Source organism: Ammospiza caudacuta, chromosome 6 (genome assembly GCF_027887145.1).
Source record: "Ammospiza caudacuta isolate bAmmCau1 chromosome 6, bAmmCau1.pri, whole genome shotgun sequence".
Taxonomy (NCBI): Eukaryota; Metazoa; Chordata; class Aves; order Passeriformes; family Passerellidae; genus Ammospiza; species Ammospiza caudacuta.
The window spans coordinates 65,583,518-65,595,953 of record NC_080598.1 but is presented as its reverse complement, the minus strand read 5'-3'; the positions used below and the strand labels follow the sequence as shown (position 1 = coordinate 65,595,953).

General features: G+C 52.9%; 1 protein-coding gene across 1 annotated transcript in view; it reads left to right on the top strand.

Annotated features, from left to right (window-relative positions):
* TOGARAM1 (TOG array regulator of axonemal microtubules 1) overlaps window positions 1-12,436 on the top strand; it is a 35,368-nt gene that overhangs the window by 14,924 nt on the left and 8,008 nt on the right. The window contains exons 8-17 of the mRNA XM_058807229.1: window positions 495-575; window positions 831-991; window positions 1,778-1,952; window positions 2,088-2,222; window positions 4,655-4,799; window positions 6,160-6,265; window positions 6,605-6,840; window positions 9,526-9,684; window positions 11,148-11,274; window positions 11,417-11,535. Coding sequence (XP_058663212.1) covers window positions 495-575; window positions 831-991; window positions 1,778-1,952; window positions 2,088-2,222; window positions 4,655-4,799; window positions 6,160-6,265; window positions 6,605-6,840; window positions 9,526-9,684; window positions 11,148-11,274; window positions 11,417-11,535 — 1,444 coding nt within the window. The remainder of the gene's footprint in view (window positions 1-494; window positions 576-830; window positions 992-1,777; window positions 1,953-2,087; window positions 2,223-4,654; window positions 4,800-6,159; window positions 6,266-6,604; window positions 6,841-9,525; window positions 9,685-11,147; window positions 11,275-11,416; window positions 11,536-12,436) is intronic.

Sequence of the window (12,436 nt, the reverse complement as noted above, 5' to 3'; positions counted from 1 at the left end):
TTTGCCAACTGCCCTGAATATCCCTTGATTTTAGAAACATTTTATCCCTATACTATCAGGATTATTTGTGTTTAATCAATTCTGCTTCTACTGGATGGAGGAAAGGAGCTGAGGGAGCTGTGTCCACAGGCTGTCCCTCCATCCCTTGTCCCCAGTCCCTCTGCAGCTCTCCTGGAGCCCCTTCAGGCCCTGCCAGGGGCTCTGAGCTCTGCCTGGAGCCTTCTCCTCTCCAGGGAACATTCCCAGCTCTCCCTGGAGCCTTCTCCTCTCCAGGGAACATTCCCAGCTCTCCCAGCCTGGCTCCAGGCTCCTCTCAGTGGGATTTGAACATTCCTGATCTGGGTGTTCAACAGATCCTGCTGGCTTCAGTAACCTGGCAATGCCCTGGTTCAGCAAAGGGATCAATCCAGATGTGGGGTGATATTTTAGGAGGATGAAACACATCCCAGAGCAGAACCACCATGATGGACAGTGAGTGCTCTTTGTGCTTTCAGGCCCTGCAGAGTCAGTGCCTGGTTTTGCACCGAAGGATGATCTGGGTTTCTCATCTGGAGACGTCGCTGTGGTTGGCACAGGTACTGCAGACCCAAAATCATCCCCTGTGTCTCTCTGAGTTATGAAATGAGGGCAGATGTGCCTTTGTAGGGTGGGAGAAGAACAAAAAGATCTGTGCAATGTTGTAGATCCTTCACAATCCCCAGTTCAATGGGAGCACAAAGAATGATGTCTGAAAGGGTTACAGTTCCTGCATAGACATTCCAGTCTGGAGTGAGATGCTTTGATGTCCCTTCCATCCCCCAGCAGCCTGTGACCCCTGTTCTGCCCTCCAGGTGTTTTTGGGAGCCCTCCTGGCCCAGCTGCCAGCCAGCCCGTGCCCTGTGTGGCCAATGGGGATGCCCAGGGTGCCAGGGAGGGAGCAGAGGCTGCCCCAGGGAGAAGCTTCCAGAACAGCCCTTCCCGTTCCTGTTGCCATGCAGGGAAGGAAGGAGAGGTAAGAACTGCCCAGCCTGGTGGGTGTGGGGGAAGCCAGCCCTGCTCACTCACAGTCTGTGCTGGGCCAGCAGGAGTTTCACTGGAACAGCCAAAGCCTTGGGGCTGCTGCTCCTGGTTCTCTTCTGGTGCCACCTGGGTGTGCCAGGAGCTTCCCACCGTGCTCAGATCCCTGGAGAGGGGCTGCAGGGAGGAGTGGGGCTGGAAATGCCCTCCCTGACTCCCACAGCACAAGCAGATGTGGAAGGAGGGGTTGGCAGGGTGGGATCAAGTCTGGTTTTCCCCAGGATGAACAAATCCAGCTCCAATCAGATTTTCTTAAAAGCCTTCCTGAATATTTGGCCGTAATCTGGTCTCTGAGGAGTGGTGCTGTTTGTTAAAAACTATTTACAAATGTAAATGGAGCAAGATTTATCTGAGTGAGCTGTGATAGAAAGTCAAAAAACTTTGAAATGGAACTTTTTCTGCAAGCCTTTAGAGTAACATTTGAAGAATACTGAAACTTAATGATTTACAGTGTCTTAATTTTCTGATTTCTATTGAACATATGAACCCTTGGCAGGATCAGATTCAAATCAGTAAATTGATTAAATTTAAAAAACTGAACTTAAATTTAGCTGGATTAAATTTTTTTGCTGAGTGTTCCTGAGGCACAAAAAGTGTCAAAAACACAGGAGAGAGAAGGGTCAGATCAGAGAAAATCCTGATTTTCCATGCTGACCTTGGCCAGCATCAGGAACTGGGGGTTCAGTTCTGGGGTAACTTATGCTTGATTTCTTTTTTGCAGATTAAAGTGACCTTGTCAAAATCTGCTCAGGAGAAGCTGAGGAGGAGGAGGAAAGAAGACAAAGAGCACAACCATAAAGAGCATCAGGAAGGCAAAGACTTGGAAGGGAAGGAAGAATTCCCTTGGGAAAGGATTAGACTGAGTATGAGTGAACCAGAGAAACTCACAGCAGAAAGTGAGGATGAGGGTTTGTCTTAAATGAATATTCCCTGTTCAGTGCTGCTGAAGTGGAAATTAGGGCTGGTAATACTCAGTTTTAACTTGCTTCTGATTGGTTTTATTGTATTTTGGACATTTCCTTCTTTCCTAGGGTTTAGTCTCTGTGGGGATTTACTGACATCACCAAGAAATGGATCTTTGTCCTTAGAAAATGTGGCCTTGAACCCTTCCCTGAAAAGAACCTCCAGTTTGAAGAGGTCCAAGTGTTCATCCTTGCTGGATTCTGGTAAGCTGGGGCAGGAAACTCTTAAAATATTTGGGTAGGTGGAGTGGGACAGTTTCAAAATACAATTTATTTGTGCAGGGGACAGTCCTGAGGTGCTCTGGAAGATCAGTACTGTGGGGCTGGAGGGGATTTAATTCCTCAGTGGGGGTTCCATTGATCATTCTTCATCTGTGAGGGAGTTCATGAAACATCAGAGGCTTTTAGTTTGATCAGGATCTGAAATGATACATGCATTGACAGCACACTGACTCCTCCTGTCCCCAAAACCCTTCTGGGTACATTTTGGCACTGAATTGCCTTTAAAATAACCAGTAGGAAAATGGCAAGAGTAGAACCTCCTACTGATGGTGCTCAAAGGTGGCCAGGGTTTGTCTGGTGTCTCCTCAAGTTTTATGATGTTATTAGCACACTGTGCATCTGTTTTTACACTAAACAGCCACTACCTTTGTGTTGGTGACTCTTAAAAGTGAAGGTTGTGTGCAAAATTGAATTTACATGAATGAAACTCTGAATGATTGGGGCTGTCCCTGGATCCCTGGGAGTGTCCAAGGCCAGGGCTTGGCCTGCCATGGTGGTGATGCCTAGAACAGAGGCTGGGCAGAGTTAAAGGATAAAGCAGGGATTTGTTCAAAGGAAATAATTCCCTCACAGGACACCCCTTGGGCAGTGCAGGAGCCCAGGCAGGGCTGCACTCCAGATGGAGCCAGGGTGAGGAGCTCTCCCACTTTGATCAGCTTTGGCCCATTTCCATGTTGGGTTCAGTGTCCAATCCCAGCTCAGGTGATGCAGTCCCACCCTCCCAGGCTGCTCTCCTCCATCCCCTGCTTGCACTTTTGGGGCCGGAGCTGCAGCAGTGCCCTTGCTTCTGGGGCTGGAAAAGGATTGAGAGTGACTGAGGAGAGGAAAGGATTGTTCTGTGGGGCTGAGGAGAGGAAAAGGATTGAGAGTGCCTGAGGAGAGGGAAAGGATTGTTCTGTGGGGCTGAGGAGAGGAAAGGATTGTTCTGTGGGACTGAGGAGAGGAAAGGATTGTTCTGTGGGACTGAGAGGGAAAGGATTGTTCTGTGTGCCTGAGGAGAGGGAAAGGATTGTTCTGTGGGGCTGAGGAGAGGAAAGGATTGTTCTGTGGGGCTGAGGAGAGGAAAGGATTGTTCTGTGGGACTGAGAGGGAAAGGATTGTTCTGTGTGCCTGAGGAGAGGGAAAGGATTGTTCTGTGGGGCTGAGGAGAGGAAAGGATTGTTCTGTGGGGCTGAGGAGAGGAAAGGATTGTTCTGTGGGACTGAGAGGGAAAGGATTGTTCTGTGTGCCTGAGGAGAGGGAAAGGATTGTTCTGTGGGGCTGAGGAGAGGAAAGGATTGTTCTGTGGGGCTGAGGAGAGGAAAGGATTGAGAGTGCCTGAGGAGAGGGAAAGGATTGAGAGTGACTGAGGAGAGGGAAAGGATTGTTCTGTGTGCCTGAGGAGAGGGAAAGGATTGTTCTGTGTGCCTGAGGAGAGGAAAGGATTGTTCTGTGGGGCTGAGGAGAGGAAAGGATTGTTCTGTGGGACTGAGGAGAGGGAAAGGATTGTTCTGTGGGGCTGAGGAGAGGAAAGGATTGTTCTGTGGGGCTGAGGAGAGAAAAGGATTGTTCTGTGGGACTGAGAGGGAAAGGATTGTTCTGTGGGGCTGAGCTGTGAGGAGAGCTGCTGGCACTGTGTGTGGAGTGCAGAGTTGTGAACCAATGCAGTGCAGAGTCTGGAAAACACAAAAGCTGAAACTGAAGGCATCAGTGGGAGGTGTCCCTGCCCATGGGTGGGATTTCAGCTCCTCCCAACCCAAACCACTCTGGGTCTGGCGTCCTTGGCAAACCCTGTTTCCTGCAGCAGCACTCTGTGCATCAGTGTTGTTCTGTGCCTGCCTGCAGCTGGCACAGCCACTTATGGCGTGTCCCCTGTCCCTGATGCTGTGTCCCTTGGCGTGTCCCCTGTCACTGCTGGTGTCCCGTGTCCCTAACGGGGTGTCCCCTGTCCCTGACGGCGTGTCCTGTGTCCCTGACGGGGTGTCCCTGTCACGATGCTGTGTCCCCTGACGGTGTCCCTGTCCCTGATGCTGTGTCCCCTGACGGTGTCCCTGCCCGTGACGGTGTCCCTGCCCCTAACGGTGTCCCTGTCCCTGACGGTGTCCCTGTCCCTGATGCTGTGTCCCCTGACGGTGTCCCTGTCCCTGACGGGGTGTCCCTGTCCCTGACGGGGTGTCCCTGTCACGATGCTGTGTCCCCTGACGGTGTCCCTGCCCGTGACGGTGTCCCTGTCCCTGACGGTGTCCCTGTCCCTGATGCTGTGTCCCCTAACGGTGTCCCCGTCCCTGGCGGTGTCCCTGTCCCTGGCGGTGTCCCTGCCCCTGATGCTGTGTCCCCTGACGGTGTCCTTGTCCCTGACGGTGTCCTTGTCGCAGAGGAGCCGTGTCCGGGGCGGGGTCGCTGCCGGGAGCCGCCGGTGACGCGGAGCCCCGAGGTGCTGGACCCGGCCGAGCTGCTGCCCTTCCCCCGGCCCGAGCCCGCCCTGGCAGAGGCGCTGGCACTGCTGGCTGACCACGACTGGTGCGTGCGGGGCTGGGCACGGCGCTGGGCAGGGTGGGCACAGGGCTGGGCACGGCTGGCACGGGGCTGGGCACGGGTTTGGGCAGGGAGGGAACGGGGCTGGGCACGGGGCTGGGCAGGGTGAACATGGGGCTGGGCACGGCTGGCACGGGACTGGGCATGGCACTGGGCACGGCTGGCACGGGACTGGGCATGGCACTGGGCAGGGAGGGAATGGGGCTGGGCACGGGGCTGGGCAGGGTGGGCACAGGGCTGGGCAGGGCGAACATGGGGCTGGGCACGGCTGGCACGGGGCTGGGCATGGCACTGGGCACGGCTGGCACGGGACTGGGCAGGGAGGGCACGGGGCTGGGCAGGTGTGGTACACAGCACAGGGCAGAGACAGCCAGGGCACTGAGTGAGAGAGGAGAGAAACAGGGTGGGAAACGGATTTGTAGGGAATTTTATAGTTCGACAGAGGATTTGCATAGTATGTGTTTGTATGTGAACAAATACATACTGGGTAAATATAAAAGTTTATAAAAATAGGAGTTTTTAAACCACCTCTCAGTTACCCCATCTCTGGGTCAGAAAAGGACTAAATCCAACAGGGGGATTCAGTCAAGTTTGAGATGAAGGGATCATTGTAAATTAGGGCTGGGAACTGGGCTCCAGAGGCCTGGGGAGTCAGTCTAAGGGCTGGAGAGGCACCAGCAACACCTTCCTGGGGCTCTGTGTGCAGTCAGCAGCCCAGCCTTGGGGCTCTGTGTAAAACCAACAGCCCAGCCTTGGAGCTCTCTGTGGAATTACCAGCCCAGCCTTGGTGCTCTGTTTGGGATTAGAAGCTCCTTTAGGTGCTCTGTGTGGAATTAGCAGCTCATCCTTGGTGCTTTGTGTGGAATAAAAGCACCTCCTGACTTGGGATGTGCTTACAGAGCTACTCCCTTCAGTGTGGGGAAGGAAACAGATCCTTTAATTGCCACTGCTGCCAGCTGGGAGCAGAGCTGGGGTGTGGAACAGTCCCACAGGAAAATACAGATTTGCTTGGAGAGTTTCCTGTTTTATTTCCTGCCTGGCAGGGCGGGCAGGCCCTGGCACAGGTGCCCAGAGCAGCTGTGGCTGCCCCTGGATCCCTGGCAGTGCCCAAGGCCAGGCTGGGCACTGGGGCACCCTGGGACAGTGGGAGGTGTCCCTGCCATGGCAGGGGTGGCTCTGGGTGGGGTTTGAGGTCCTTTTGAACTCAGACCATTCTGGGATTATTTCTCATTGCTTTATTTTGCCATCCACTTTGTTTGCTATTTGATTCCTTAGAACTCCACACTTGAATATTTTAATGAGGCTTTTCAAATGAATGGAAATTAAATATTATTTTTTCACACAGGGAGAAGAAAATTGAAGGTCTGAACTTTGTCAGGTGCTTGTCTGCCTACCATGCCCCTATTCTGACTGCAAAGCTCCATGAAACAACTCTGGCTGTGGCTCAAGAGGTTAAATTTTCCTATCAGAATATTCCACTGGCCCTCTGTGTGTATATATGTATTTTACAGCTCTCTGAAGTGATTTATGCTCACCTCTGGTGAGTTTTCCTCAACTGAGCAGTCTCAAGGATGATTTGAAACTCAGAGGCTGAGAAAATGTAGATTTTAACTTTATAACATTTTTATGAGTGTGTATTTTAACTCTCACCCATTGTGAATCAAGTTAGAAATGTGTTTCTCAGTTGCTTGTAATGTTACTTAAAATGACAAAGGGCAAAGATGAATATTTATTTTGAAGTCTCTCTGATCAACATTATTCATTGTTTTTTGGGTTTTTCCTGTGTGCAGGTCAAGAATTTACGCTCAGGTGTTTCTCGAGCTGCTGTGGTCTGTTTAGGGGATTTGTTCACCCACCTGAAAAAGAGCATGGATCAAGAAGTAGATAATGCAGTAAAAGTCCTTTTGCACAAAGCTGGGGAATCCAACACTTTTATAAGGGAAGAGGTAGACAAGGCACTGAAGGCCATGGTTAATAATGTGACTCCAGCACGTGCACTTTGTTCTCTTATAAATGGAGGGCAAAGGTAATTCCTATAAAGACTTTATAAAGAATATTGTGAATAGAGTAATTTATCAAATGTAGGCTTTTTACCATCAAATCAGAGTGCAGTAGACAGAAATGTGAAAACCAGTAAATCAGCTGTGCTAAACCTCTACCCAGGGCAATGTTTGTTGGCATAAATTGAATTAAAGCCCCTCTGTTCCTTTCTGTGCATTGTGTAAGAGGTTGGCTGTTGATTTTAGTGTATTTTCTGGCTGTTTTGCATCACTTCAGTGATTTTATTTGCTATTACTGTATATTCTTGGGGAGCTGCTGTTTTGCTTTGCCTGGTAAAGCTGACATCATGTTCTTTCTTTTCCTCCTTTGCTCTGCAGTCAGTTCCTGCCTTGGCCACTTCTCAGCACCTCTCTTTATTTAGAAAACTGATTTATAACTTCCACTTCTCCAGCTGCATCTATCTTGCTTGATTCCTCCTCTCTAGGCTGAGCCTTTGTGTCTGCATTTTAATTTCCTTCTCAGTGCCATTCTTTTGTGGAGTTAATTCCCTTCTTTCCCTGGCCCTGATCAGTCTGTTTTCCTTTTCCATCCTCATTCACTGCTCACCACATCTGAGCCACCCCCTGGTGCTTCCTCTCCTCTCTGCCAGCCCTTGCTGACATTTCCAGGCTCCATTTCCCTTCATGACACTTTTCAGGTGCTCCATTCAAAATCTCTCCACAGATTTCCTGCACAGCTCCAACCCTCAGAGTTGCAAATGTTCTCTTTTGTTTCCTGGGCAGCTGCTTGCTGGGGATACATGGATTCTGTCTCCTGACAGCTCTGCTGCACTTCCTGCTCTGTAAACTGAAAGGCAGAAGTCAGCCTTGGGATTTCCATTCTTTATGAATTATTTGGGTTCAGACTGATTTGGGGTGGATGTCCCACCCCTGGAATAGTCCAAAGCCAGGCTGGACAGGGCTGGGAGCAGCCTGGGGTAGGGAAGGTGTCCTTTTCCATGGATTTGTGACCTCCCAACACAAAGCAGGCTGATTCCATAATTGTGTGAATTCAGGAGCAGCAGGCAGGAACTGCCCATGGCTTCATTCACACCAAGGGGCAGTGCCCTGTTTGGGTTCTCCCTTCTTGGCCCCAGAGCCCCTTGGCCCTCCTGGGCAGGGCTATCTCTGCCAGACCTCCCCACCTTCCCTGAGATCCAAACTCACCTGCTCAGGGCTTTTCTGCAGGGATTTGTCCCCTCCACTTGGTGAGTTTGTGCAGGTTTTCTGCTATCTGAGGCATCAGAATGAGCTGAATACTGCCTTTGGGCACAGATTAACCTGTTCACAGCTCACACTTTCCCAATTCATGGAGTACAGGATGTTTTTAATGGATCACACATCAGGGCATGGCCTAAAGGTGCAGCTTTTCTAGGCCTGGCTTTAGGAAGCTCTGGCCATGGAAAGCTCCTGGAGCACAGGCAGCTGCAGCTCCAGAGGCTGTGACAGGAATATGGAATGACCCTTCAGAGGGGAAACCTGTGTCTCAGTAGGAAGTGAGAAGGATTGTCTGACACAACTGTAATTCCACAAGGGATCTTCTCTCTAAGTTGGGCTGAGTTGCTTAAATTCACCACAACACAATCCTTCAGTTATGGTGTCACTTACAATTCATGGGACCTCTTAAATGCACCTGTTTCTGCTCAGCTCCTTTCCAGCCCTCTGTGATCATGGCTCTAGTGCTGGCAGCCTGACTAGACAGAAATACTGATTCTTCATCAGCTCCAGAGTTGGGTTTGACTTTGCCAACAAGAATAATTCCAGTGGGAGGTGTCCCAGCCCATGGCAGGGCTTGGAACAAGATGAGCTTTGAGGTTCCTCCCCAACCCAGTCTGGGATTCTGTGAGCAGAGTCCTGATCCAAGAGCATGATTCCAGGATAGAGCTGAGAGTGGTTTTACGTCAGGAATTTTAAAATCCTGTTTCTTACCTGTATGCACTGTGTTTAACTCTAGGGTGTTGTGTGCACACAAATGTTCTCCAGCCGTTTCCATGACCAGGGGCTTGTTTCCTTCATGGAGTGAGGTCTCTCGGCCTCTCAATTCTTGTTTTCCCCTTGAAAGTGCAGCAGGAGTTACAAGTTGTCCTCAAAGTAGCATTTTTAATCCAAATATAAAACTGGAGATGTTAGAGTTTGCAGGATTTTGTTCCTGAGCACAAGTGGGACCAGCTGGGGCAGCAGGATTTAGATAAAAGGATCATTTGCTGCACGAGTTTGAAAGCTGATTCTGGCTGTTCTCTCCCTTGCATCAGCACAGGTGTTTATTTTGTGCAAAGCAGCGATCAGGAGACTCCTGCAGGATCTTTAGGAGTCGATTGAGCTCTGCTTTAGTCAATTTTAAAGTGACATCAAGTCAATTTGCTATAGTCAGTTTTAGTCAAGTGCCCAGGTGTGTCTCAGAGCACAGGGGCCGGTTTGTCATAGAGCTCGTCGAGAGAACAGTCATATGCTTTGTGAAATGAAATTATCTAAATGAAAGCTAGAACTGAAACTCCAACCCCCCCTGCTCGAGCCCAGGGATTGTTGGAAGGTGTCCCCGGCTATGGCAGGGCTGGCAGGGGATGGGCCCGGAGGTCCCTTCCAGCCCATCCCCGGCTGCAGGGTTGGTGTGGCTGGGAGCGGCCCCGCAGGCTGGGCCGTCCCTCAGGCTGTCTCCCTCCGTCCCTCCCCAGCCACCTGCACTCGGCAGTGAGGAGATGCACGGCCCAGCACGTGGGGGACATGGTGCAGCGCCTGGGCCCCGAGCGCGTGCTGGCCGCGGGCCGGCCCGTGGCTGAGCGGCTGCTGCCCGCCATGGCCAGGTTTGTGCAGGACAGCTCCCAGCAGACACGGTGAGCACTGCTGGGGACAGGAGCTGCCACTGAGCCCCTGGGGTGTGGGGTGAGCACTGCTGGGGACAGGAACTGCCACTGAGGCCCTGGGGTGTGGGGTGAGCACTGCTGGGGACAGGAACTGTCACTGAGCCCCTGGGGTGTGGGGTGAGCACTGCTGGGGACAGGGAACTGTGCCCTGGGGTGTGGGGTGAGCACTGCTGGGGACAGGAGCTGCCACTGAGCCCCTGGGGTGTGGGGTGAGCACTGCTGGGGACAGGAACTGTCACTGAGCCCCTGGGGTGTGGGGTGAGTGCTGCCTGGGGACAGGAGCTGCCACTGAGCCCCTGGGGTGTGGGGTGAGTGCTGCCTGGGGACAGGGAACTGTGCCCTGGGGTGTGGGGTGAGCACTGCTGGGGACAGGAACTGTCACTGAGCCCCTGGGGTGTGGGGTGAGCACTGCTGGGGACAGGGAACTGTGCCCTGGGGTGTGGGGTGAGCACTGCTGGGGACAGGAACTGCCACTGAGGCCCTGGGGTGTGGGGTGAGCACTCCTGGGGACAGGGAACTGTGCCCTGGGGTGTGGGGTGAGCACTGCTGGGGACAGGAACTGTCACTGAGGCCCTGGGGTGTGGGGTGAGTGCTGCCTGGGGACAGGGAACTGTGCCCTGGGGTGTGGGGTGAGCACTCCCTGGGGACAGGAACTGCCACTGAGGCCCTGGGGTGTGGGGTGAGCACTCCCTGGGGACAGGGAACTGTGCCCTGGGGTGTGGGGTGAGCACTCCTGGGGACAGGAACTGTCACTGAGGCCCTGGGGTGTGGGGTGAGCACTGCTGGGGACAGGAACTGTCACTGAGCCCTGGAGCTATGGGGTGAGCACTGCTGGGGACAGGAACTGTCACTGAGCCCTGGAGCTATGGGGTGAGCACTGCTGGGGACAGGAACTGTCACTGAGCCCTGGAGCTATGGGGTGAGCACTCCCTGGGGACACAGCCCTGCTGCCTCTGGAGCTTTGCCCTAGGGGCTGGATGGGTTAGGAGGGAAAAGACTGGGGGAGCCGTCAGGGTGGATGGGCCTGGAGCACCCTGGGCTAGTGGGAGGTGTCCCTGCCCCTGGCAGAGGTGGAAGGGGATGGGATTTAAGGTCCCTTCCAAACAAACCTTTGAGTGCAGCTGCTATCCCAGCACTGGTGGGACTGTCAGGGTGGTGCCTGTGGCAGGAATCACCTGGTTACCTCCCACACACACTGGCTGAGGAGGAGAGGGGCTCACAGGATGTGCTGTGCTGGGCACAGAGGAGAGGCAGCCACAAATGCTTCCCAGCTCCCTCAGGGGTTCTGCAGCCCCTTCCCAGCTCCCTCAGCCTCTCCTGGGGCTCCATTCCCTTCCCTGGACACAGTCTCCCTGCACCTTTCCATTTTGGAATAACACACCTGGAATGACAAAGCCAGTCCCTGTTCTGGATGTCCTGGTGCTCTCCTGCAGGTACTATGGGAGGAGGATGCTCTTCAGCATGATGGCTCATCCTGACTTGGATAAAATCCTGGAGAAGTTTGTGCCCCCCAAGGATTTGCCTTACATTAAGGAAACTGTTGGCAGCCTACGAGAGAAGGTGTGTGGGAAAGCTCTTGTGTAGCACCTGGGCAGCTGGAGGTGTCCTGGGGACTCTTGGGTGTGGACAATTGCAGCACTGCAGCCACAGTGATTCCCTGTGCTTCCCCTGGTCCATGAGTTCCTGCTGTGCCTTTGTGCAGGGCCTGGGGGAGATGCCCTTGGATACACCCTCAGCCAAAGGGAGGCGTTCCCAGACTGGAAGTGTTGGACATTTGAGGTCGTCCTCTACTTGCAGAGATGCTCCCATCATCCCAGACAGGTAATGAGCTCCATTACCCTGTGAGGAACCTGGCCAAGGGGGGAGCACAGAAACCACACAGGGCTGGGAAAGTTACACATCCCTCAAGGAAAAGCAGAGTCTTGATCTAACTGTTAGTGACTGGAGAACAGTGACATGAATATGGTGATTACAGCAGTTATGATGGGCTACAGGTAACAGTTAAGGCATAGATTGGTTCTGCTGTATGAAGATGCTCAGCACAGAAAAGTCTATAATGCATTGTAACCTAAACTAAGGGTGTCCAGGGCTGCCTGCAGCTGGAGCTGACAGCTGTGGGCACAGCTCTGTCACCCACGGCCCTGGGCTGCTGTGACACCTTGGGTACAATAAACTGCATTTGGAGAGCCCCTGGAGCCCCACATCCCTCATTCAGGCTCTTGCATGGATCCATGAAACATGAGCTGCCATCAAGGCCAGGTGGGACAAACCCTGGGCTCTGGGGTCTCAGGATAACTGTGGGGAGGCCCTGTGGTGCACACAGGTGCAGGATGGTGGGAAGCTGTGTGGATTAATCCTGCCTCGAGCAAAGACAAACCCATCCCTGGGGCTGCCTCTGCTCAGGGGCCTGGCTGCCCCTGGATCCCTGGCAGTGCCCAAGGCCAGGTTGGACATTGGGGTGCCCTGGGACAGTGGGAGGTGCCCCTGCCGTGGCAGGGGTGGCACTGGATGGGATTTGAGGTTCCTTTCAACCCCAGCCATTTCATGGGTTGTGATTGAATGAGCTGAAAAAGAAGCACCCCCAGATTAAAAGCGAGCCAAAAACTGCATCCAAGAACACAGAGTTCAGAGGGCTGTGACTGCAGTGTCTCTTCAGAACCAGATTTCTTTAACACACCCTCCACAGTCCAAAATAATAGCTGGTTCTACATTTACTGATCAA